Source organism: Haemaphysalis longicornis, unplaced genomic scaffold (genome assembly GCF_048455015.1).
Source record: "Haemaphysalis longicornis isolate Haplotype H1 unplaced genomic scaffold, Haemaphysalis longicornis Haplotype H1 scaffold_18, whole genome shotgun sequence".
NCBI classification, from domain to species: Eukaryota; Metazoa; Arthropoda; class Arachnida; order Ixodida; family Ixodidae; genus Haemaphysalis; species Haemaphysalis longicornis.
Window position 1 is genome coordinate 3,996,739 of NW_027526282.1, and position 25,389 is coordinate 4,022,127.

Below are 25,389 nucleotides of genomic sequence, written 5' to 3' on the forward strand. Positions count from 1 at the left end.
GAGGCAACGCTAAGTAACGAACGCGACGAACAAAGGGCCGTTAAGTGAAAGTTCGAATAAGCTGAGAGAAAGCTAGAAAGGATCCTCATTTCGCCAGAAAATGACGAACCCCTCGGGTAATGCAGCACCGGCAGGCACCGAGGTGACACACGCGGCGGAAGATACGAAAGGCAACTTCTCGTGTGCTGCAAGATAGGCCAGCAAAACCAGTCGATGAGCCGGGTACCAGTAAAGAGCACCAAGTGCCAGGTAGCGTGGTACTTGCAGGAAATTCTAACATGAAGATAACCAGCGCTGTCATAGTGGAAAGGGCGGAGGGGATAAGCGTATGAAGGTGGCGTATTTCCCCGGTGAGAAGATGCAGGCGGTGATGACTCGAGCGGAGGGGCAGCTGGTCTTGTCCCGTAAAGCTAGAAACCTTGTGATTACTGCCGCGGGGCTAACGATGTTCTCAATGGACAGGAGCGAAAACTTGGCTAGGAGATAGCGAAGGGGGTAAATGACGGGCGACGGCCCCAAAAGGGCTCATTGCAGTCTGCACCGTGCCGGAGGTGACAAAGCAGGGCGTGCACACCAAACGGGCCGTACTCGCTTCTAACAGCGAAATAGTGAGGTGCGGCAGGGAACTTGGCCTTGAAGTGATAGACATCAGCAGGGCAGCGGGAAGCATTGGACATAGGCAAGCCTTTCAGTGGGACGGGATAAACTTCAGCCCTAGCCTAGTAAACAAGGTGGGGTGGGGTTTAGTAGGGAGAACGGTAGCTTTTTTAGGGGGGCCCGCGCAGCTAAGGAAGGCAGACTAGGAGACAAATGTGAGGAAAAGTGAGGAAAAATTGCGTACTCAACTCTGGGTGGCAGCCATGACTGCAGCTAACCGAAGAACCTATAGACTTAACTGCGAACGTTGACAGAGGCTTTTAAGTGGAAACAATAGAGCGAGCAATTTTGTAAAATACGAAAAGAGGCCCCTTAGTTGAAAGCGAAAGGGAAAACAAATGCAATAAATATTTAATCAGCTACATGAATATGCAGGGTGGCAGAAAGCCTGACAAGTGAGTAGAAATTCAAAACGAACTTGAACGGGAAGAAATAAACGTGCACTCCGAGGTGAGCCGAGATTCACCTTTGAGACCTGGAAGCCCCACCTGTAATAGACAATTATGTCTGGGAAAGATGCAATAGAACCACAGGAATCAAGAGAGGTGGAGGTTATGCCATGCTTATTAAACAAGGGACCGACTGGCAGAGAGTGCAGGAAGCTGTAAAGAGCATCTATGGGTTAGAGGCACCACAGTGGGGGAAAATACACGGTTAGGAGTTGCGTATCTGTGGACCGGAAGCAGAGCTAGGGAGGAAAAGGAGGAAATGGTAAATTGTTGGAGAAGAGATATAAATGAGTTCAAAGATTCGGGTGAAATAAGATTAGTTGGAGGTATGAATGCCCACATAGAAGATTTGGATGGATACACAAGCCACAACGGTTCTCTAGTGGTAGATCTATGCCAGGAAAACCGCCTTATAATAGTAAACATGAAAAAGAAGTCTGACGGACAAATAATTTGCGAAAGCGATAACAGACAGCCCAGCATGTACTTTAGTCTAGTTTCCGAGACAGTATACGAAAGGTTGCGGGAAATGAGGCTCGATGAAAACGGAAAAGACAGCTTAGGAAGCGACCACAAGCGGATTACCTTGCACTTTGGAGGCGCAACCCCGGCAAATTCAGAAATAGGTACGACCGGAGGAACATTATTTGAACACTGAACCGTTAAAGAGCATCGCTGATATGATGGAAGACGAAATCAATAAAGACCCAGACAAAAATTGGGATTACGACGAAGTGCTAGCGTTCATAAAGCGTGAGATGAACGAAGTCAAGCAACGAAAGCGATGGAAAGGGAAGAGAAAGCCGAGAAGATGGCGGAATAAGGAAATAAAAGAGGCTATTGACTAGCGAAAAAAAGGCGCCCAGAGAACAAAGAGGCAAAAAGAACTGGTTTGCGATCGGAGGCAGTGAAGGAAAAATGGGATATCTGCTGGGGAAAAAAACTATAAGTGCAGAAAATGGTGCAAGCAAAAATCAAGCAGAAAAGCGAACACTCGATAGCAGAAATACGGAAGAAGGACAAAAGCGCGTCCGAGAAGTTTTGGGATCATGTAAATTTACTGAGCTCAAAAAACGATATACATCAAAAATTCTTGATTGATGAGGACGGGAAATATTTAGAAGAGATCACAAGTTGGCGCATATTCATCGAGTGATTAGTGAGAAGTTTAGGGCAACAGAGGTAGGGATGCCTGGTCCAATAACATCAGCGCCAGAGAAGACTGCGGAAAGGGAACTAAGTTTGAGCAACCTTGATTGGAAAAAAGCAGAGCAAAAGGTTTCCCCTCAAACAGCAGTGAGTCCGAACGGAATACCAATGCAACCAATAAATCTGCTTGGACCTGCAAGTAAGGCATCGTTTATGAGGGCAATAGATAAGGGGACATAAACCAAACAAATACCGGGGGACTGCGTTGAAGGTAAGATGAATTTAATATATCAAGGCAGGGGCACCAATGCCAGTATTGATTCATACAGACCATTAAAATAATGTCAGTGGTGTATAGATTCGTATTGCAGGCGATAAAATCAGAAATTCAAGCATCGATGGAAGAAAATGAAACCCTTAGGGAACTGCAGACTGAATTTAGACAAGACAGGCGATTGGGTGATAATTTGCTTGTGATAACACAATGTATTTGTAGGCTGGGCTGGCCGTTGCGTAAGGAGGCGGGCCGCCCGCGCCCACAAATTCTGCACGGCGCCTGTGGCCGACGGGCCAGGGCCGTGGAGTAAGGAGACGAAGACGCGGTGCTGGCGTTCGAACTTCGGGGGCCAACTCCGTTCTCGTCTTTCTCAGCCCACACAAGAGCCTACCGATGATGATGGTGCTGTTGTGGATGCTGCTACACATTCAGATTGTGAAAGTACATAATGGGCCATTATGGATTATGTTCTTGGACATTCAAGGGGCACATGATAACGTAAACAGAGAACTGCTGTAGGGAATGCGGAAACTCCAGGGATTCGATGATTAGTTAATACAGTTCCTTGTCGCAATCTATAAAGATAATAGAGTGCACCTGACATGGGAAGGACAGAAAGTCGCCCTGCCGGTCAACAGCCATGGGAGACTGAAACAGGGATGCCCTTTGAGGCCAATGCTGTTTTTTATTTACATGGCAGGGTTAGAAAAGGAACTTGAGGAAAGTAAATTAGAGTTCAACCTAACGCATATGTTGCAAAGCGAAGTGGTACAACAGCATATTCCGGGAATGTTACACGCAGACGACATTGTTCTTAGCGATATACAACGGCTCATAAATATTAGCGGTCAGGAAGCCACGGTCCTCGGGTTAAATTTGAGAGCAGAAAAATCAGGAATAATGGTTTTCAATGAGCCTAACCCTGACGCAGTGTCAATCCAGCGTGGCGAATTGCCGAGAGTGAAGGGATATAAATATTTCGGAGTGTAGATAAACGAAGGGATAATTACCTAAGAACTCACGAGGAGCAAAAGGGAAAGCAAAACACAGCTATAATGAAGCATAGAGCTCTGTCGGGGTATAACAAATATGAAGTAGTGAGAGGAATATGGAAAGGAATAATTTGTTCCGGGTCTCACATTTGCGAGAAAAGTATTCTTCTTAAAATCAGACGTTCTATCAGGCCTTGAAGTGAACCAGGGAACGGTGGGCCATTTGGCCTTAAAGGAGCCATGAAGAGAAAATACAACTTCGTGTAATTTGAAAGAACTAGGATTCAGTACCTCACTCAGCTCCATTACAGCGCCAAAAGATGTTTTTTAACGAAAAAAAAGGAAGAAGTATTTAGAAACTTTCAAATTTTGCGCCACAGTGACGTGTTGTGAGCAAGAATGACGTCATACGGGCCAACAATAAAACATAATTTTCAGTGCGTTAACTGCGCGTTAGCATTCAAGTGATGCGGTCAAATGGAACTAGAGGCCCCATTACAGACGTCCAGTCATGAGTCGTCGCGACAGGTCAGTTCGGTGGCCGCCAATCGCACAAACAAGGTTCCGTGACGTCATAGAAAAGTTGCGAGAAATTGGCTAGGGGGTCGCGACTGCTTCACACGTTTTCTTTAATATCTCCGTTATTTGTAGGAAGATTGCGATGATATTGGTATCATTGTTATCGGGACTATGCCGTCTTTTTAATAAACCCAACTTGTATTTTGTCTTCATGGCTCCTTTAAGAGCACAAGGAAAAACGACTAACGAGGCAGTGCAGGGAGATATGGACTGGGCATCGTCTGAAGTTCGAGAAGCACGGAGTAAAAAGTGTTTTGAGAGGAGGCTGAGAGCCATGGATCAATATAGGTGGACAGCTAAGGTTTTAGGTACCAGTAAAGATTGATGACATTAATTACCGCGAAGCCCGGTGCCGATCAGAAACCCAATCGCCCGGGCTCCGGTTGATTTGGCAGGAGGCTTGTAGGGTGATGGTGTTGAAGTTCTCGGAGATGGCGGTCGAATTGACGAACTCAAGGCGTTTGGATTTGATGAGGGAAACGAAGAATTTCTATACAACTATTTACATTAGAGTAACTGGGTACATGAGTAGTAAAAAGGGGAAAAAATTCAAACTGCAGTTATACGCTAGCTCTAAGTGCGAAAAAGTAGCTCGAGCTTTCCAACTCCGTCTAGCTCTCCTATGCTCCGACGGCGGCCCGGACTCTGTTCCTGCCGCAGGACACGTCTAGTTGCGCGATACGCAGCTGTACCCTTAACCTCGGAAGCGATCCTCAAATCTACATCTCTCTTAGGGGGCTCACAAATCACAACCTAGCCTTAACGGTCGAGACCCTTGCATCGCCAGGAACTGCTTAGCTGAGAGCTCACACAAGAAAGCTATTTAACGGCCAAGTTCGGCGTTATAACACCTCGGTATTACTCGCTCTCGGGTACGCCCCTCTAGCTTTCCTACGCGCGTTGGGAGAGCCCAAATTCACGTAAACCGCTGTCACTCAGCCATCTGCCAAATATTCCATAAGGCGCCACCACTTCCGGGTCAAAAGCCGGCGCGCGGGCGAGCAAGCACGCGGCGGCGAGTACGTACACATGCCTCCGAAGGGAGAGGGCGAAAACAGGCGGCTACCGAAAGGTAACCGTTCCTACGGTGGCGCACGACAATGGGATCGTGCTGAAAAGCCGCCGCTGCCGTCCGGTCGGACGACGATAATTACCCCTTCGTTTGCGCTATGTCAATAATCCTCGGAACTTGGCGGGGACGTCAGCATTCTTAAAGGGGATTATTCCCGAGGCATTCCTCCGTCCAGACAAGCCGTCCCCCGAAGTAGCCGCGGCGAATTGGCGACGGCCGCAGCGTAGTGTCGGCATTGCTGTGCCGCAGGACCGAGCGGCGGGGATCTTTCCTTTCACGCGCAAAGCCGGGGCGCCGGGCCACTGACCTCGTGTGTGGACCTCACAGTACCTATACTTGAAAAGCGAGGACACGCAGTGGCTAAGGAAGACTAGACAGCAACAAACCACGACAAACGAACATTTATTGAAAGCGATGGCTCTAGGCCGCATGGCGAAGAGAGGGAGGGAAAATGAAGGCCTCGATACTATCCCAACATGGAGAAGTTAAGAACGAACCGCCACAGTGTGGATAAAGTCTGTCTGATGCGGCCCTTTGGACGAATCCAGTCTTTGTAAGCAAGTAGTGAGCAGTCCTCGTAAGCAGTCCACGTAACACAGACAGGCCGATGTGCCTCACGTGGCCCTACCAGACCTATGCAGTTCCATACAGGGGGACGGATGGTTGGCTTCAGCGGCTGCCCACATGCGTAGCAGACGTACGAAGGGTCGGACGGTGATGCCGCCGCAGATGAAAGGTTTTCGGAAGCTGCTGCCATGGAATTGCCGCGCCTCGTTGTTCTCGTCGAGGAGTGCCTCCACCTGGCAACGACGTCATCAGTTAAAGCGTATCCGGAGCGTGGACGGTTAAGGAAGATATGTGCAGCGCGGGGAAGCCCAGGCAGGGCCCAATTAAGGTGGGGGCTACAGGGGCTGCAGCCCCGGCCCCCCCCCCCCTGTCAGGGGCCCCGCTCACTCATATGAAAAAAAAAGATCTTGAGTGTGCTCGCTGCCCGCATTTAAAGTTGAAGGTAGGAGCTTCAACCTAACTTTCACACCGAAGCTGACTAACTCGTGACAGGTGTGGAGGTGTGGGGTGCCCCTCATGTTATGGTTGACGACCTTCCAGTCTATTTCAATTTAATTTAGTTATTCCTACTCCTCTTCCTTCTTTTCCCGAGATTTATAAGAAGACGTATTGGACCAAATGTCATGGGTACACAGCTTGACCGGGCCTAAGAAGCCACATAAAAAAGTTCCCGAGCTCGGCCCCAGTCTTTTTCGGTACATGTCGTTTCGGTAGTCTTTTCGGTACATGGACACCTAAGTACGCAGATGATTCGGCGCGCGCCCGTTTCTGTATAAGAAAGGGTCAGTCATGCGAATTATGTAATAATGTCTGAAGAACATTGTAAAGTGTTTAAGCCTGAGGGACGTTATATGTAATTATTGTCAAATTAAACACTGCCCTACGGGCTCATACACAATATCTGCCAGAAGTTTCAATGTAAAGCGCTTGACAAGGAAGTTCATTGCGATGACTACCCGTTCAATAAAGCTAGTGGATAAGTTTAATCGCATAAGTGTGATTGATATCGACTCGATAATCTCGCTTAATGGTCAGCGTATATATGGTCATTTAAATATTCAAAGGTTCTGTAGGCCACTCGCGGGGTCGTTCGGCTTCAGCCCGCGCCTCTGGGCTGTAGCCTCTGCAGGCTGTCTGAGCAACAAGCGTTGCGCAAGCTACATGCCCGCGCGACTCCATTCGTAGCGTAACTCTCTAGACGCCACACAGTGTGGATGCAGAGTCCGCCGGGCCAGCGCGACCCCAGCAGGTCCCTTCGAGCTGGGGAATCAGCAGGCCTAGACGGTGTGAAGAGCTCAGGCGTAGACACGAAACAAAGCAACAACAACGTCTGTTTCCTTTCGGGAGGACGAAAGCTGTGTCCACTTATAAACGCATCCTGCGTGCGTCTCCTTCGATGCCGTCTTGAAAACAGACCTCCGCCGCTATTCGGGGACGGTAAGCTGTTTGTCCCCGTGGGCGCTTTTTGCTTTGGAATGAGTCGGCGGACGGCGCGAACCAAATGGCGGCCCGTAGATCTGGTCCCGCTTGAGTGCGGCGCCAGGAGGAGAGGAACCCCCGAAGGAACGCGGGAACAGCAGTGGGCGCGGCAGATGTGTTGAGGACTCGAAAACGAGAGGTCCACCCATACTCGCCTCCGTCGTTGACCCCGAATCTAGACGAGAAGCTTCAGCGTGTTTCCACTGCCAGTTACGACCGAACAACGACCCGACCGATCGACAACGCACTACTGGCTGCTGGAACTGTTATGCGGCACCGACGGGAGTAGCAGCGGGGGGATGAGCAGAGACATTCTATTCCTATTCAACTGTTGTCTTATGCCATCTCTCGTGTTCACCTGTCGCTCTCCAACCCGAAGGGGACCCGTTAATGTGTAACGGCTTGCCGACTAGAAATACCATCAAAGCTGCGCGCGCAACAGGAGTTTCTCGCCGCTGAATGTTCGACGGCCATGCGCAAACCCACGCACGAAGCGGACCTCTCCCCAGCCCAAAAAGCGACGTTTTTCTGCTTATCGTCTTTGTGCTAATTGTGCTGCGATAGGAGGGTTGCGTTGCGTGACACATCTGAGCAATTGGAGAAGGAAATGGTGTTGTGGCGGCCGGATCGAATCCCGTATGTGCGGTTAGGCAGGAAGCTCCGTATGAAATTACGTAGCCGCTTACCCGTATAATCCTTTCTTAGGGCATCGACTACCGCTTCGTTTGATACGGTGTCGTAAGCCTTCTGTAAATCAATAGCAACCAGAATGTGTGGCCGCTTATACCAGTTTGCTCGCAGCAACTTTCGTAGAAGTTAGACTGTCGTTGGTGCTTAAACTTGGTCGGAATCCTGTCTGAGCCGGGTGGAAGTAGTTGTTTTGTTCTTCCAAGTGATGACTAAGTCGATTCGTGGCCACGCCCTCAATCACATTACAGACGGTAGATGTTAGCGAGCTTGGACGTAAATTTGCCAGGACTGCAGAATCTTTGCCTGCCTTGGGAATGGGTACAACAACAGCGTGCTTGAGGGCTCAAGGGATGACGCCACTGATCCGTATGTCATTAGGTACCTGAAGAATCTCCTCTTTCTGTGCTACCGGCAGATTGCGAAGCATAGGCCAAGACACACCGTCTTTTCCTGGTGTGCTAGACACATTGATTTGCTCATGGGTAACCGTGAGCTCAGCAGAAGTAAAAGGGAGCTCAATTTCTTCGCTATCGTCCACTGGCTCCAGAGCGTAGATATAAGGTGGCGGTTGAGACGAGGGTTGGGGGAAGAAAATACGTGCGACCTCTCTTTCGACGAACTCACGGTATAACCCAGTACGAAGTAGCACCGTATCCACCGTACCCTGCAGCTTTGTACGCCCGGCAAGGCTTAGGAAGGTGCTCCACAGTTTCGGGGCCCCCGTGTGAGAGTAAAAAAATCGCAGTGCTCTTCCCAAAGCTTGCGTGCCAGGAGCTTCGTGTGTTTTCTAATGTTCGCAGTCTGGTGGCGGAGGCGCACCAGGTTGACGTAAGTGCGATCTCCGGTCCGATAGCGCTCCTACAAATCGTCGCAAACATTCCATAGATTGATCAGGTGTCGGTCCGGAGCAGGGGTGTCCTGGTGCACTTCGATGACCGTCGTAGCACCATTTGCAGCCATCAAAATGGGATTTAGCAGACATGTGAGTGAGTATAAGTTGAGGTTGCGAGGTCTTTCTGGCTCGAAGAAGTGAAGCTCCCTGCAACGGGGCCAGTCTACATAATGGACCTTCTTGGTAATTATCTGCACGCTGCGGGAAAGCGTGATCCAAATGGGGCAATGGTCACTTCCACAAGATGAAGAGTCGCATTTTCATAGTCACACCGTGGAAGCAGTGGCCCAGGTCAAATCAGGAACGGTGTCTCGCTGGCTCGGCAACTGCCCTAGCCGCGTGGGGCACGACAGATCATTAACAAGGATGAGGTCCGCATCTTCCGCTGATTCCTCCAGGTTGCGGTCCCGGATGTTGGTGACGCGATATCCCCAAGTCGTGCTGAGGGCATTGAAATCACCCCCAATCACAACTTAGTCTCGAGGGTACACAGCCCGCGACTGCGCATACAGTCAAAATTTGCACCGGGTAATTGAGGACACACATAGATCGATGCCACAAGTAAGGTCCTCCGACCAGGGGACACGCGGACCGCCACTACTTCCTGAACATCGTTGCACATGCCTGCAGTAGGCACCTGGCAGTGAGGGGTTCCTTTCTGAACATATAAAGCTGTCTGTGGGATCACTACGCTGGTGTCCAGGCGAGAAATGGTGGTGTAGCGAATGGTGGAGACTTCATGGGAACGGTAGCGTTGTATGCCCGGTCCTTTTCCTTTCGTCTCTTGGTGTGGGACTACCAACGGCTTGTTATCCAAAGCCCGGAGATGTTCATTGAGCTCTGCAGCATTGGCGCGCAACCCGCGGCAGTTCCACTGCAGCAGCAACGGAGCTTTAGCACTTGGTGCCATGTTCGGTGGTGGATAGTATCGATGGGTCATGCTGAAAGGCCGGGGTCTCTTGGGGTGCTGCTTTGGACAAAGCGGGATCTGCAGACTGAGGCAACTGCGGCCAGTACTGAGAGAGCCCAATGTCGAGATGTTTGGAGATCAACCTGCTTATAAGGTGTTCAACATCTGCGGCGGTCCAGGCACAATTAAATCTGGACGTCTGGCACGTAGAATTCCTTTGACTGAGAACCTCAGTGGCGTGGTTCTCCTGCTGTCCTTTACGTTTCGCTGTCTTTCGGGCTTGTGCAGCGCAGGAGTGCTTGTATTCTCGCTGCAGTGATGACAGCTCGGTTTGTATGGCTGTGATCTTTGAAAATTCAAAGACAATTCAGGTACTCCGAAGAAGGAACATTGTTGGACCCCTTTCGTGATTGTTTCTTCCCCTTGTTACCAGCTGACGCGCTGCCGGAACGCTCACGCGATGGTGAACGCGCTATCGTGGCCTAAATGTCGAGTGTTGGGGAAGATGCGGGAAATCCACGGTACTGCTGATGTTGTAATGTCTTAATGGGAATGAAGCTTCGCATTGTATGAAACCGGATAAAGCTTTTACAGAACATGGCGAAACATTAACTGGCCTATTGTGCCTAATTTTTACGTGATCTGAGCTCACCTTCATTGCGTAGGCCTGAATATATTCAGCTCCAGGCAAAGAAGGCCCCGTCTTGTTTCTTCCTCCTCATCTTCCCAGGAAGACTAGAAGGCTAACGACGAAATGCGGAAAGAACAGTGGATAATTCAAAAAAGACAAGGTAACCATAGCAGAGGCAAAGGAGATAGAAACAAATACAGCGAGAGAAAAAAATGGAAGCGAAAGCGTCGCTAGACATGTACAGGGCAGAGAAATTGGTCAGCAGAACAGAAAATTTCTACGATAATCCCAAAGGCAGTGCTTTGCTTTTTGATGCTAGAGCAGGTTGCTTGCGAACTAAGAGTTTTGTGTGGAAGTATTGATGGGGTATGCGTATGCGTATGGGCTATGATGGGGTATGCGAGGTCTGAGGAAAAGAAACCGAAACTATACGGCACATAGTGTTAGAACGCGAGGGTATCCATCCAAATCTATATGAGGGAAATATTCGGCTTCCAGAAGCCTTAGCATTTAAGGGTAGCACAGAGGGAATTAACCTAGAGGCTGTCGAGACGACGACATGAAGATTATAATTCTGGTGGGCGGAAAGCAGAGAGGGGGATATTGCCTAGAACAGCTACCACTTGTAACAGAAAAAATTACGCATTTTGTGTTGTTCATGTTCAATTGCGCTACGTATACAGACGAAAGGACACTAACAAAACAGGGACGAGGCGCAACGTATACGTAGTGCAATTGATCATCAAGATCCTCCAACTAGCCCCATTCTACGTCCTTTTGAACTATTTTTTGCCTAATAAGTTTCCTGCCCTAAGAACAGCGCTAGTATTAAACGAAGAGTATAAAACAGGGATATTAGATTTTTTGTAAGATGACATGTCATCCCCCCGCTGCAAAGGGGATACCAATATCAATCATCATCATCATCATCGGAGAGGAGATAGAGTGTGAACGGGCAGGGCAATAAACGGCGAGGACTCGGTAGGGAATGAATCTGGACGATGTGCAGGGTAAGAAGGGGGGAGGTGAAAGGGGCAGCTTTAAATGTATTACAGTAGAGCGGAAAGCGCGCAAGGAGACCGCGTGGGATATATAGAGTGAAGAGACAAGCAGCGGAGAAGATAGATGAAAAGCGTAGCAGAAGAGAGTGTCGGGGAGAAGTAAAACAGTGTTGCGCGAAGGGAACGGCAAGGGCTAAGAAGAATAATTGACTAATCATTGACGAATTCGTTTCAAACACGCCATTGAAGCAGTGCCCCCATAATTAGTGTACCCATTCTGTTGCTGTCAATACGTTGTTGTAACTCTCCTTTGTAGTACTGTATCATACCCACCCCTCATATAGAAGTGCCGCCATAATAACTGTACACCGTCTGTCACCGTTACTATGTTGTTACCCTTCTTTCAAGTGCCGTGTCATGTCAACCTCTCATGTAATGCCCCAATGGGACCTTTGAAGAATCGATAAATCAATAAATGAAGGGAATGGAGTGGAGACGAAACGTAGCCCTTGGAGTTAAAAATATGAACGAGATAAGAAAGCCGGGATAATTGGGGACGGTCACAGGATTCGTCGACTCAGTGAGAAGAGAAGGTTGCACGTAGCGAGATAGAGACGGGGAAGGAGAGGAGAAACATCGACAGAAGGGAAGAGCGAAGAGAGGAGATGGTGAAGCAAGTGTAGAGGAAGTGGTGGGGCCGTTGACAGGTGGCGATATGCGAGTAGGATTACACGCAGGGACGATATGAAGCGAAGATGGTGTGGAGGGCAAGAGGCAGGGGCCTGGGCCGTGGTAAACGGCACTGGTGGAGGGTGCAGACACTACGGGAGTGGAGGATCAAAGGAGGAGAAGATGCCGGAGGATTAGGGAGGTGCAAGCTGAGGAATGACAATAGCAGAGGGTGAAGGGAATAGAACTGAGAGCGGGAAGACTTGAGCCTCAACAAAACAAACGCCAAACATCTCCAGGTGCTCCACAGGACGACATTGCGTCCAATAACAGGCCTCCCAAAACAGCGAAAACGAATATCTCTAGAAACCGTTGCACTCCCTCCCATAGAAATCAACATAAATGAAACACGAAAACAGGCATACATCAACAGCGGGCTAGCACGACAAGAGATTTTAACGCATAAGATGAGCAGAAGCCTATTCCAGTCACAGACCTTGCCACTACTTCACCACTCTTGGCAATGTATTAAAATATGAAAACATGACCAGCAATTTCACCACGGGAATTCCCATGGCATACGCCATAAAGACAATGCGAACGTATCTTTATGAAACTTAGAAATATCAAAACGTGGAAACGTCGCGCATTGGCGTAGCATGGACGTGTCCTCAAACATAAAACTTGGCCGTCGTCTTCCTTCGATATGACAGTGCAACGGCGCTAAAAAGCGAACTCTGTGCCATCAATGGAACCCTCATTCATATTTGCTTCGACCCCACCACCAATAAACATACAGATTCTGATGGACTGGTTTGAAACAATTCAAGCACTGCGGGGACCACTCAGTGAACACACTCGCCAACTCTCTAACTAGACCTACACAGCCACAACGTGCCCATCACAATTCACTGGATGCCAGGGCATGTGAATTTGACCCAGTGAACCAGTCCACCCATGGGGCTTAAACACAGGAGTGTTTAAACTTTACGCCTCGCTCGTTTCCTTTTCGGCTTCCTCGCCTACCCATCCAGCCCTCACAGTTCTTCGAATGAAAAAGAATAAGAAACAGCATTATTCACAGCTTGCCCCCCTGTTTATCTTGCCAACATCGTCTCCTGCAAAAGATACGAAAAAGTTTTCAACAACAAATTTTGCTCAAATGCAGCCTACTATTCCGCACATTACACCGAAATGGGAAAAATACCCGAACGCACATGTCACGATGCCTCTACTGTGGCTCATATGCCAAATCAGATCCCCAACACGCAGTATGGACGTGCCCAGTGGCGTTGGAACTATTTTTCCTGTGAAGGAGCTAAAATATTATATATTCTACATCATCATCATCACCATCACCATCATCATCATCAGTATTATTACCATCATTATCAGCATTATCATCAACATTCGAAAGATTCATGGACTTTGTCCTGCGTTGCGTGAAGTGAGAAATCTGCATGTGTCATTTAGATAACGTCATATTTTCGCAGGACGTTCGACGAGCACAACCAGCGGCTTAATGTCGTTCTCCAGCGCATCGCACAGGCTGGCCTGGTCCTGAACTCGAAGAAATCCCATTTTAGAGAGCGCCAGGCACTTGTGCTTGGCTTCCTTGTTGATCGCGATGGAATCAGGCCCGATCCACAAAACATCGCTGCGGTTCATGATAGTCAAAATCCCCGAGCACTTAAGGACCTGCGGAGCCTTCTTAGACTGTGCTCCTGCTTTCGTTGGTTCATCAAAGACTTCGCCAATACCGCCTGTCCTCTCACAACTCTTCTTCGTAAAGACGCATCATTTCGATTGACTCCGGAATGTGACTCATGTGACAATGTGACGCTGAGTTGAAACATTTGTTGACATCCGGTCCTGTGTGGCGCCACTTCGCCCCCACGGCCCTCATTGAGATCCACTCAGACGCCAGCGCCATCGGTGTTGGGGCTGTGCTCATCGTACCCCATGTGCCAAAGCGCTGTCGCCCACGGAAGTCGTACACACTAAACTTTTTTGCACCCTTTTCTGCCTAAAAGGGTGTAGCATAAGTAAAAAAGGGTTCTGGGAGGCCTTTACACCCTTTTTCTTGAATCTCAACACCCTTTTCCTAACTCTACACCCGTTCTGTGTAAAAAATGGTGTTGATCAGCTTCAACACCCTTTGTTTTTCTTAGGGCGTTAAAAGGGTGTGGCAAAGGTGTTCAACGTTTCATTAAGTAAGGCCATGCTTGTATGCATAATAGCACTGTAAAGAAGAAGACATTTCCTCATATACTCCTCTACTCGCAAGAAATTTTCAAACGTGAAAAAAATAATTGCTCCTCTGCAATGATCCCTCGTTTCCATATGCGGTGCACCTCACGCCACAAGTTATGCTTTGGCACATGAAACACCAACTTGAACCTTCAAAATTCAAAATACTATAGCCGTGTGGCGAAAAGGGCGTTTACCGACTGCAATAAGCTTGGCTTTCCGTAGGTTGTTGAAACTGTGTGAAATAGGTGTTTACTTGCAAAAAAGAAAACAGCGGAGCTAGGGGTCGACCTAGTTTCTTCCGGTGTTGCTGAGTTTTGTTATGTTTGCTAAGCTTCGCAACGTTCTTGCTAAGTTAGGATGACCGCTGAGGTGTGAGGCCAAGTTTAACCGGATTTTACAAGCTGTTCCAGTGTGCCCCCCCCCCCTCGCTGCCAGGGGATCCAAGGGGGAAACAAGCTAGGTCGGCCCCCAGCTATGCTGTTTCTCCAGCCTCGCACCAGTATTGCAAGCTGCGCCAATTTTTTGCCTTTTAGAATCCAAAAAAGACCAGTACCTTTTGAAATGGTATAGTAAGAGTTGCGCATACGCATACGCCCCTTTCGATCACACTAACAAGCTCGAAAGCCGACTTGATTGTTATAATACCCTATCTGCGGTGGTGCACCCTTTACAGGTGCCGCAGTTCTTTTTGTTTGTATTTTTTTCTAACGCCACCGAAACTAGCTCAAGCTTCAAGAGCTTCACTGGTAATAAATTATGCCAATTCATATTGCTTTAAACATCGTGAGGTAGAAAACACCCCCCGCTTGTAGAAAATGTTCAGTCCACCCACGTAAACATGTACAAAATGCCTCCAAAGTTGGAAGCCCCTTCACCTTTTTTCTCAGTTGGCGGTCTTTTCTTACACCCTTTTTCTTACACGCTTGTTTCTTTACAACATTCACTTAGTTTCCAACACCCTAATTTGTAGCTTTACACCCTTTTGGGAAAAAGGGTGTTGAAATATTGAACACCCTTTTTGAAGGATGTAGAGATGGCGGAGAATATTTGTTTGGAATTTAATAAAATTCTGTTACTGATTGAGCATAACTACCTCGCGATTAAAACGTTCTTCGAATCCGCATGCTGATTTATGTATGCTTACATTAAAACGCCTAATTCCAAAATTAGCGCTAAAATATCTGTTTTTTGCGCCAAGCCCACCGACTCTATCAGAGGGCTTTCCTCTGCTGAATATAAAAGCAATAACAGCACACGTAGTACTAAGTAAGTATGCACTCCCTGTACCGCTTGCATCCCGTTGGTTTTCTTGCTCAATTCATTTGTGCTCCAGCTGTAACTTGCACGTATTGATTGTGTTAAATGCTGCACACGCTCCGCCGATTCACATTGCCACTGCGCATGCCATCACCAAGCTCAACACCCTTCTTCTAGGCTATTGAGCATCCTCTACACCCTTTTTTCAGGGTGTTAAGCTCAACACCCTTTTTTCATCCGTACACCTTTTTTTGCCTTAAATACCTTTTAAGGATGTTAGCCATGGGACAAGATTTTTACACCATTTTCAACCAAGAAGGGTGTAAAAAAGTTTAGTGTGTACCCTCACGAAAGCAGAGCGTAACTACACTGTGACTGAGATAGAATGCCTTGCGATGACTCTGGCCAGTCAAAAGTTCCGCCTCTACACTTATGGTCGTCATTTTGCAATAATAACAGACCGTCACTCCCTTGCCGGACTACGCGATCATTCTGGTCGACTATCTCGCTGGTATTTACGGCTTCAGCAATTCTATTTCACTGTTGTCTACAACAGCGGGCACCGCCACACCGACGCTGACTGTTTGTCGCGCCTGCCTTAAAGGGACACTGAAGTGATATGTAAACATTGCGGGATTACTTGCGCAAATTGTAGTCCGGAGTCCCCAGGCCATGTTTCGACCACCCTGGGCGCGTTTACGCGATTTTATTTAGTAGAAAAATTAATTCGAAAATGCTGTCCTCCTCTCTTTACGCTCGCCCATTTTCTGCGGCGTTTTCGTTTGACGTCAGGAGGGGATAAGCTGGCAATTGGCTGCGCTACTGCACGGCTCCCCGGCCTTCAGACAGAGTCAGTCGGCCCAGCGTTTCGTCCGCCGGCCGCCGACGGGTCGTCGCAATTCGTTCGCTCAGTTGAAACGAAGCCAGGACACGTTTGTGAATGGTAGAATTTGCCTTTCTTTACTTGGTTAGTTTGTACACTGTATCTAGCTCCAAGTCAAGGTCGCTTCACACAAGCGCTGCACAAGCGCACATGCGACGCTTCGCTGACTTGTATGCCAGTAGGAAAATATAAGGCCTCTTTAAGGCGGGAGAAGAGTCAGCGAAGTCAATATAGGTACTAAGGAAATAAAATCAACTGATATTTTTTACCGTACAGCGTAAAACTAGGGTGCGGGAAGCACTTTTTTGCGCTGGGCGAACAAGCACAGTGGTCAGCAGCACGACTACGCATCTGCGAACGCTTTTCCGTCTACGAAATGCAATTGCTAAACGTGCGCTATTGTGGAAACTCGGGCGACGCTTACTGCACGAGCGCAATACAACAAATAGTCACCTAAGCTGCTTGAAATGCCAAAACTAAATAAAAGTGTAAACTGGTTGCACAATATATACCCTATATTACCATTGCCAGCGGAGCCCGCTCCGTGGCCGAGCGGTCTGGGTTGCTAAGTATGCCACCGCAAGTATTTTGCAAGTCATGAGTTCGAATCCCCGCGGGTACGTGGTTTTTTCTTTTAAGTTAACTTTTTCGTTTTCCGCCGATGTTTTCTATATTGAGTTCACCGTTTTTTGGGCCGCAACGTTCATGGCTCCACGAACTAGTTCACAAAACGCGCGCAGGCTGGCACTGGCGCGCTAGCGAGTTCTCGTTGGCGTGCTGTTGCCATAAGCACCGACTGCTTGAGGCAGTGGGCAGAGGCCAGAATGAACAGACCCTTGGCCTGGTGTGAACACGCTTTTTACGACACAGGCATGAGGGAGGCAAGCTCCAAATATGGGGGAAAAGCGCATGACATTTGGGCGTCTGCGGGTACGCGGAGGGCGTTCATGCACTGCGTAGGTTTCGGCTAGTGAATGCTACGATTCGGATCCGTCCTGGGAGGCTTATCTTATGCATTTTTACAGCTGACAACATGGCAGAAGCGCGGTACGAGGATTACTGAGTTATTGAGAATGCCCATCCAACAACGCCAACGGTTGTGTTTTACAGAACCGAAACCGAAACTTGTTTGGTTGCTCACCTTGGGCATCCGTCCAATCACGGTGTCCGCTCCTCCTAACGTCACAGCTTTAGTTGGTGCGGCCGCCGCAAACCGCGCATGGTAGTTTTTCTTCTTTCGCACTTTGTAAAATAATTACCGATTTGTCAACCGAATAAACGATGAAAAGTGTGCTAATTTGAGCCAGTCTACGCAGCGCAAGCAAAAACAGGAGCTTGACAAATTCCCTTCAGTGTCCCTTTATCAAGCGCAGCCATCTGACGAACAAGACCATGTCCATTCATTAGCTTCCGTTTCGACCACGCTCCTCGATGCGCTCGTGTTTCAGGAAGAGCAACAAAAAGATTGCAGCTTGCAGCCATTTTGTAGCGTAAGCTACACTGGCCGAGGTTGAGCAGTTTCGCCTGGACCTTGAAGGGCCTTTCTGCGCACGCGCGAGGAGCATTGGATTGGTTTGTATCGGATTGGATTAAATTAATTGAATTGGCTTGGGTTGGATTGGATTAAATTGGATTATGTTAGATTTAAATCCAATCCAATTAGTGTACGGCTGTGTAGAGATTTGGGTCTGCACATTCGCCGGTCTGCGCATTCCAGTGGAATAACGTCATAGCCGCGGCAGACGCACTGGTGCCGGCGCGTGCCTAGCTGTGCACCTCCGTTGCACAGTAGCCAAGTCGCACGCTGCGCCGGAGTCGCTTGATAGCCGTTTCGCGTGGCTCCTGGAGAGCCGTGGTGCGCATGTGCAAGGAGCAGGGACTGAACTGGACTGGACTGGACTGGACTGGATTAGATTCAATTGGATTGGATAGGAAATCGTTTTAGCAGCAGTCAGCATGATACTCAGCTAATCCAAGAAACCCAGGAAACCTAAGAATAACCAGCTGAAACTTAGCTCCCGCTACGTATATCCTGGTATAGCCGAGCTAAGCCACTGCTAATTTTGTCCCCGCACAGGCGTCTGAATCATCGAATTATCGTTCCTCGTCCAAGATGGTTTGTCCTGGAGACGGAATTATTCCTCCGATGGTGCTCGTTTTCTGCTTGTCGTTCCCTACAGCCTCCGCCATATCTTCCTGCATTCTATGCACCACGACGTCACCTCAGGACATCTTCGCGTAGCCCGTACACTTTACCGACTCCGTCAACGTTTCTACTGGCCTCGGCTCCGGAAGTCGACGAAGCAGTACGTCGTCGGATGCCAGGTGTGCCAGTGCTACAAGCATCCCAGAGTTCCTTCTTCAGTGCCTTTGCACCCGGTGCGTCCACCTACGTCACCTTTTGAAAAAGTAGGAGTGGACTAGCTTGGCCCGTTTCCCAAGTCGGTAGCCGGAAATCGGTGGATAATTGTGTGTGTCGATTACATGACAAGATATGTGGAAACGACTGCTCTGCCATCTGCTACAGCTTCCGACTTCGCACACTTTATCCTGCACCTCATCATACTGCGCCATGGTGCACCCCGTGTGGTTAAAAGTGATCTCAGGCGACAATTCACTGCGGATGTCATCGAAGAGCTCCTTCGTTTCTGTGGATCACAGTACCGACACAGCACGCCATATCATCGGCAAAGCAATGGCCTGACTGAGCGAACAAATCGTACACTGACACACATGTTGGCGATTTACGTATCCTCGGATCACAAAAACTGGGACGATGTGTTACCTTTCATTACATACGCTTACAATACTGCTAAGCACGAGGTCACGGGATACGCACCTATCTTTTTCTCTACATGGAACTGCCAAGCAGTTTCCTCGACACTATCCTGCCCTTTTCTCACCATGAAGATGTTTCTGTGGCGCAGACTCTCTGTCGTGCTGAAGAGGCGCGCCGCCTTGCTACTTGAGTTATAAAATAGCTAAAGTGATGTTACAAGACCATCGATACCGCAAGCCTCAAATTGTTCACGTCGCCCGCCTGAAGCCTTGCCAACCCCGACAACTTCAACTAACTTCGTGAGCTTCGTCTCGCCCCGGGGACGTGTTACAGCGCAGTTTCTGCGAGGGATGTCTTCCGGGTTTCTAACGAAAAGGAATTGGCCCATCCCGTTGTGGTTTTGGTAGAAGAGGAGGTTGACGTGGTGACTGTGCCGGCCGCGTCCCGGGGCGTGTTTGAAGCCCGGTCTGTTCGCTTGGCTGTTCCTGGATCACAACACTGTACACCAATTTCATCAATCAATACCGTGTCAACGTTATTATTGTTGTTGCTACTGAAATATTATCGCCATCATTTATTTCTTTATTACGTTTTGACGGTCCTTAAAGTGGCGCTACAATGATTAGTATACATACGTAATCTCAATCAACCCACCAACATAGAACCAAATCAAATACAATCAAATATTCATTCAGCATCACAGGTGCTGGAGAGCACAGTAAAAGAAGCAAAGCCCCTTTCTTAATAGAAAGATGGTTAAACACGAAGCTTTCGCCCATGCTACCTGAGTTACAGTGAAAGACCAAAGACCAGGCTGCTTCGACCGTGTCGGGATGGTGCAGTCGAACAGACGTCGGCTTCATGACACAAGAAGCGTTTCTTTATGAGGCTCTTGCTGTGTCTTCGCTAATCATCATCATCATCACCGTAATAGTAGTAGTAGTTTTGTGAAACCCATTTTACAAAGTTGGCTTTCCTCCAGTGCGTTTTCTGCAACGAACGACGCCAATGAGTGAGGTATAGCAAGCTTACCTTTAAAAAGCTTGTTTGTGACTTCACGGCGAGATGCACGTTTTTGCTACCAAATGTAAGCTTACACGATGGGTATTGACAAAGCGAACGAGTTAAATACACATAGCAGTTAAAAGTAGTTATGCTATGCGTTAAAAGTGGGCTTGTGAGGCCAGTGTTGTGATTATGTAAGCTTGCGGTTTAACATTTGGTGTATTCGAAAGAACCACGTGTGCTACAATATTAAAGAACGTGTATGCACAACGGATGATTTAGTTCACTTTTCTACCGAATATTTCTGATGGTTTGGTGTGGCAGTATTCTACAGAATTCCAGTGGTGTGACACGGCCGCATGCATATTTCCTCGTTCATAACCGCACCGTTGTATTACTGCTGACAACTTGTCAGAGCGTGAGTGATTATGCGGTTGGTGGAAACCGCTTAGGACACAGAAGTTTTCTAAACGGTTTTCCTAAGAAACCTAGACTCTAACCTTAAAGTAGTATTGGTCATACTGTCAGATGAAGGTGGCTATTATCATGATATTATCATCTGGATTGAAAGGGCAAAGCCAATACACCGTTCTTTCTTTGATTGACACCGCAGGCATCTAATATTTGGGACATTATCTTGTCAAAGGCTTCATACGAAGGCCTTTATACTATATATCTGCTGAAAACGGGTAACATCAAACTCACTGTTTTTTGCGATTGGGGGTCATTCACAAGGAGGAGGAGGAGGAATAAACTTTATTTCAATATTAGTCTTTGTAGTAGTGGCAATGGGGGTCTTCTCAGTCCAGAAGTCCCTGGGCGGTCGCTGCCAGGCAGGCCCTTTCAACCAGCCGAAGTTGATCGCCGGGGTCCGGGCTGGCTAGCATGCCTTCCCACTGCTCATGGTTGGGGGAGGGAGAAGGGGGGAGGGATGGTGTGTGGGAGCACGCCCAAATCATATGATACAGTGTGCAGGGTTGGGGACAGTACTTGCAGGTGGCGGAGTAGGAGGTGGGATGCATGGCGTGGAGGAGGGTGCCGTGCGGGTAGGTGTTGGTTTGAAGGCGGCGGTACGTGGTGGCTTCTTCCTTAGTCAACTTGTCGTGGGGTGGGGGAAAGATGCGGCGTTCGAGGCGGTAATGTTCGAGGATGTCGTTGAATTTTTGAGGCACAGAATGGTGGACTTCCGACGGTGATGCTGGAGTGTTGGAGGGGAACGCCCGGTAGATATGCGCGCGGGCGGCAGCATGAGCCGCCTCATTCCCCTCCAGAGACTCATGTCCCGGGGTCCAGAGAATGTAGAGGTAAGGAGGGTTAGGGATGGACTGTAGAATGCGGAGGGCTAAGGGAGCTATGTGACCGGCGGCGTAATGGCGACAGGCAGCTTGCGAATCTGTGACGATGGTGATAATGTCTTGAGATGTAGTGGCTGCGAGGGCTATTGCGATTTCTTCTGCAGTTGTGGAGTCGTTGCCAATTACTGTTGCGGAAGCCAATTCAATTCCTCAGTGGTCTACTGTTGAAATTGCGAAGGCTGGTTTATCGGCATATTTGGCGGCGTCAACGTAGCGGGTTTCTCGTGGCTTGACTTGAAGCATCTTGCGAAGCATTCGAATCCGGGCTTGTCGGTGACCCTGGTTATGAAGGGGGTGCATATTCTTGGGTATTGGGGCGACGGAGATGCAATCGCGTATTTCGAGAGGGATGCGTTGGCGGGGGTGATGGGTGGCAGGTAGTGGGTAGCCGAGGCGACGGAGGAGGTGACAGCCAGTGTGTGAAAGCTTGAGCCGTTCGATCTGGTTGACATGATGTGCCTCTCGAAGTTCGTCCCAGGTGTTATGAAGTCCCATCTGTAGTAATTTGGCAGTGGAAGTTGTCGGTGGTAGCCCTAGTGCTAATTTATAGGCTTGCCGGATGATTATATCGAGTTTTTGTATTTCACTATTTTTGAGAGCCAAATATGGAGTTCCGTATGTGATGCGGCTAATTAGGATGGCTTGAATTAGGCGCACGAGTTCATTTTCTTTCAGTCCTTGTCGACGATTAGCAATGCGTTTGATGAGGTGCGTGATTTGCAATAGTGTTCCTTGTAATTTATGAATAGTAGAAATGCCTGCGCCGTCTGATTGGATAGTAAGTCCCAGAACACGAATTGTAGGGGTGGTTAGGATTGGAGCGCCATGTAGGCTCAATTGTGGGTCTGGGAGGGGCTGTCGTTTACGGCCTTGCGTGCGTTTTTGGAGGACGAGAAGGGCAGATTTTTCTGGTGCACAGTTGAGGCCGCGGGCTGTAAGGTAGTTGTCGGTCGTGTTAATGGCTTCTTGGAGGGCGTCTTGCTGTTCCCCAATCGAACCCCCTGTGGTCCCAATAGTCAGATCGTCTGCATAAAGTGCGTGTTGTATGTGTGGAATTTGTTGTAGAAGTGGCGGAAGTTGTAGCAGGGCAAGATTAAAGAGGAGTGGGGAAATGACTGACCCCTGGGGTGTACCACGCGGTCGGGCACGACAGCAGACTGATCGGATGGGGCCGAGGTTAAGGTTGGCGGTGCGATCGGTAAGAACATTTTGTATGTAATTGTATGTACGTGTGCCGCAGTTAGTTAATTGGAGTCCTTCGAGTATAGCCTGATGTGATACATTGTCAAAGGCGCCTTTAATGTCCAGAGCTAGGATAGCGCGTTTTGTTTGTGAGCTCAGCGGTGTAAGGACTTCGTCTTTTAGCTGTAACAGGACGTCTTGCGAGGATAGGTGTGCGCGGAAGCCAAACATGGTATGAGGAAGTAAGCTGTTTTTTTCGAGGTACGCTGCTAGGTGTTCGTATAACTTGCCTACACAAGATGTTAAAGATATTGGACGAAGATTTTCTAGGGTGACTGGCTTCCCGGGCTTCGGTATGAGCGTGATTCACAAAAACGAAAAATTTTGTTTAATTAGTGAGCGGCGCCACCGAGATTTAAACTAAATATTTTCGTGGACCGTCATTGGCTCAGCAGCAGTCTTCACGTGTCCCTTAACTGGGAAGCCGTGCTGTTCCATCTGTAAAAGAGGGCTAGCCATCGCTCCCCCTGCCCCCACTATTCTGACGTCCATGGACGTGCCCACATTTTGCTGAACATAACCGAGGAACCCCTGAGAAACCTTAATACCATATATTCACATGACGAGGCGTGTACACAGGCGAATCTTAATTGCGACGAAGTGGCACTTTTGCAGCTGAGAGTTATCTGGCGCGAGTAATTTAGTTGAGGACGATTCCGGTGAAGGCTCCCAGGCGCCATCGCCAAGAAGCCCCTTTTTGAATGCGCTCCTCCACCAGAAACTCCCTTGTTTCATCTCATCTCCCGACGCTGCGGCACACGCTCTTCTTGTTCAGTTAAAATTTTCACTGGCTACCTAGCTCTCCCTTTCCCACACACCTATCTTTCATATCTTCTATTTACCCATTTCTACTCCTCCACTTGAATCTAGCATCTTGCATCCGCTTCTTTCACTGGAACGCATTGGTACCAAACAAAACACGCGACGCCCCACGAAGCTGCCGCGAACCGGAATCGCGTGTTAAATTGCGGATTCCCGATATAACGCCACACTACAACGGTGGTCAAGGACGCCAAGATGCCCTCTGGTTTCCCATAGGCGAAAACTGCTTTATTTGTTTTTAAATAGGCACGCAAGCGCCATTCGTGTGCTTGTAAAACAAGGAACCACAGATTGCGACCGTGGTGTGCGTGAACGGGGGAGCGGTTGGCGCGAAAAAAACCCTTTTAATGACGTTGAGTTATCGATGTATCACACTCCATAGTTCTGGGTACAACCGATTGTATACTACGGAGATGAACTGAGGTGTGCAGGTTCGCAACGTGTTTTGCCGGAAAAAAACTGCGTGCTGTTCCATACTGCACCGGGTGTCCCTGTCCTACCTTTTATTTTCGAGTGGGCACCCAGATATTCACAATATGCTGCACATTTGTGCAGCATGACCGAAACAGAAAACTTACGCGCTTGTTTTGTTCTCTTCAGGCCTGCGACCGCTCTACTTTCCTTGGTAAAACCAACCTGAAGAACAACTACAAGTACGACGATGCTGTTTTTTCATCGCTCGCCTACGACCAGAACGCACAGCGCACCATGACGTTCGACACCACTAAGGAACTGCGCTTCAAGGTTCGTGTCCACACACTACCCTTTCGTAACGCCTGGAGTGCGGAGTGCCAATAGAATAAGTCAATTAGTAAATCAATCAATCCATCGATCGTTTTATGACTACGCACTTAAAGCAGCACCTTACCGTTTCAGTTGAGTTGTACAGCTCAAGTTTGGGATGGGGAACTGAATGTGGTTGGCAGTGCAGTGTCACATTGCGCGTAAGCCGCATGTCAAATATAGGCGAACTGAGATAGCAATCCAAAGCCGGAGAAGACCAATCGAAAAGCTGCGTGCAAAGCACCTTGAGTATTCATGTTGGCTGCTTGGCGGCACCGCGGACTCCGAGCTGCCCCACTCACGTTGTAACCTGCTGTGGCATAGCTGAAAGGCAGAGAGAGAATGCGCAGACGGGGGCCGTCGGTGCCTAGTGCAGCCCCGTCCTGGTGTGTCGACAAGGCAAAGAGCACCGCGACCTTATTAGGTACCAGGGTAGCCCCGAAGGACTCTACCCGTTCCCTGCTTTTTATACGTACGCCACGAAGAAAACCCAATACCCCGCTCCACAAATGAACGGTTCCTGAAAGAGGCTGCACCAAGGTATACGTTCTTTCTTTTCTTTCCTTTTCTTTTCTTCTCTTTCGTTTTCTTTTCTTTCTTCAAATTTCAGATTAGTGACGTCATAGCCGCGGCAGACGCACTGGCGCCGGCGCGTGCGCAGCTGTGCGCCTCCGTTGCGCAGTAGCAAAGTCTGACACTGCGCCGGAGCTGCTTGATAGGCGCTTTTGCGTGGCTCCTGGAGAGCTGTGCTGCGCATGCGTGAAGAGCAGGGACTAGACTGAACTGGACTGGACCGGAATGGACTGGATTGGATTGGATTGGATTGGATTGCTGAACCTTAGCTCACGCTACGTATATCCTGGCATAGCCGAGCTAAGCCACAGCTAATTTTTTCTTATTCTTTTGTTGCTCCTCTTTTATATTCCCCTTTCGTTTTTCCACCCTCTAATAAACGTTTTCCATCCATCCATCTCCATGCCTGCCTCTGTTTGCCAC

At 48.7% G+C, this 25,389-nt stretch overlaps 1 protein-coding gene across 1 annotated transcript in view; it reads left to right on the forward strand.

Annotated features, from left to right (window-relative positions):
* Positions 1-25,389, forward strand: part of LOC144166543 (uncharacterized) — a 37,097-nt gene that overhangs the window by 9,507 nt on the left and 2,201 nt on the right. Inside the window, exon 4 of the mRNA XM_077696042.1 lies at positions 24,211-24,354. Coding sequence (XP_077552168.1) covers positions 24,211-24,354 — 144 coding nt within the window. The remainder of the gene's footprint in view (positions 1-24,210; positions 24,355-25,389) is intronic.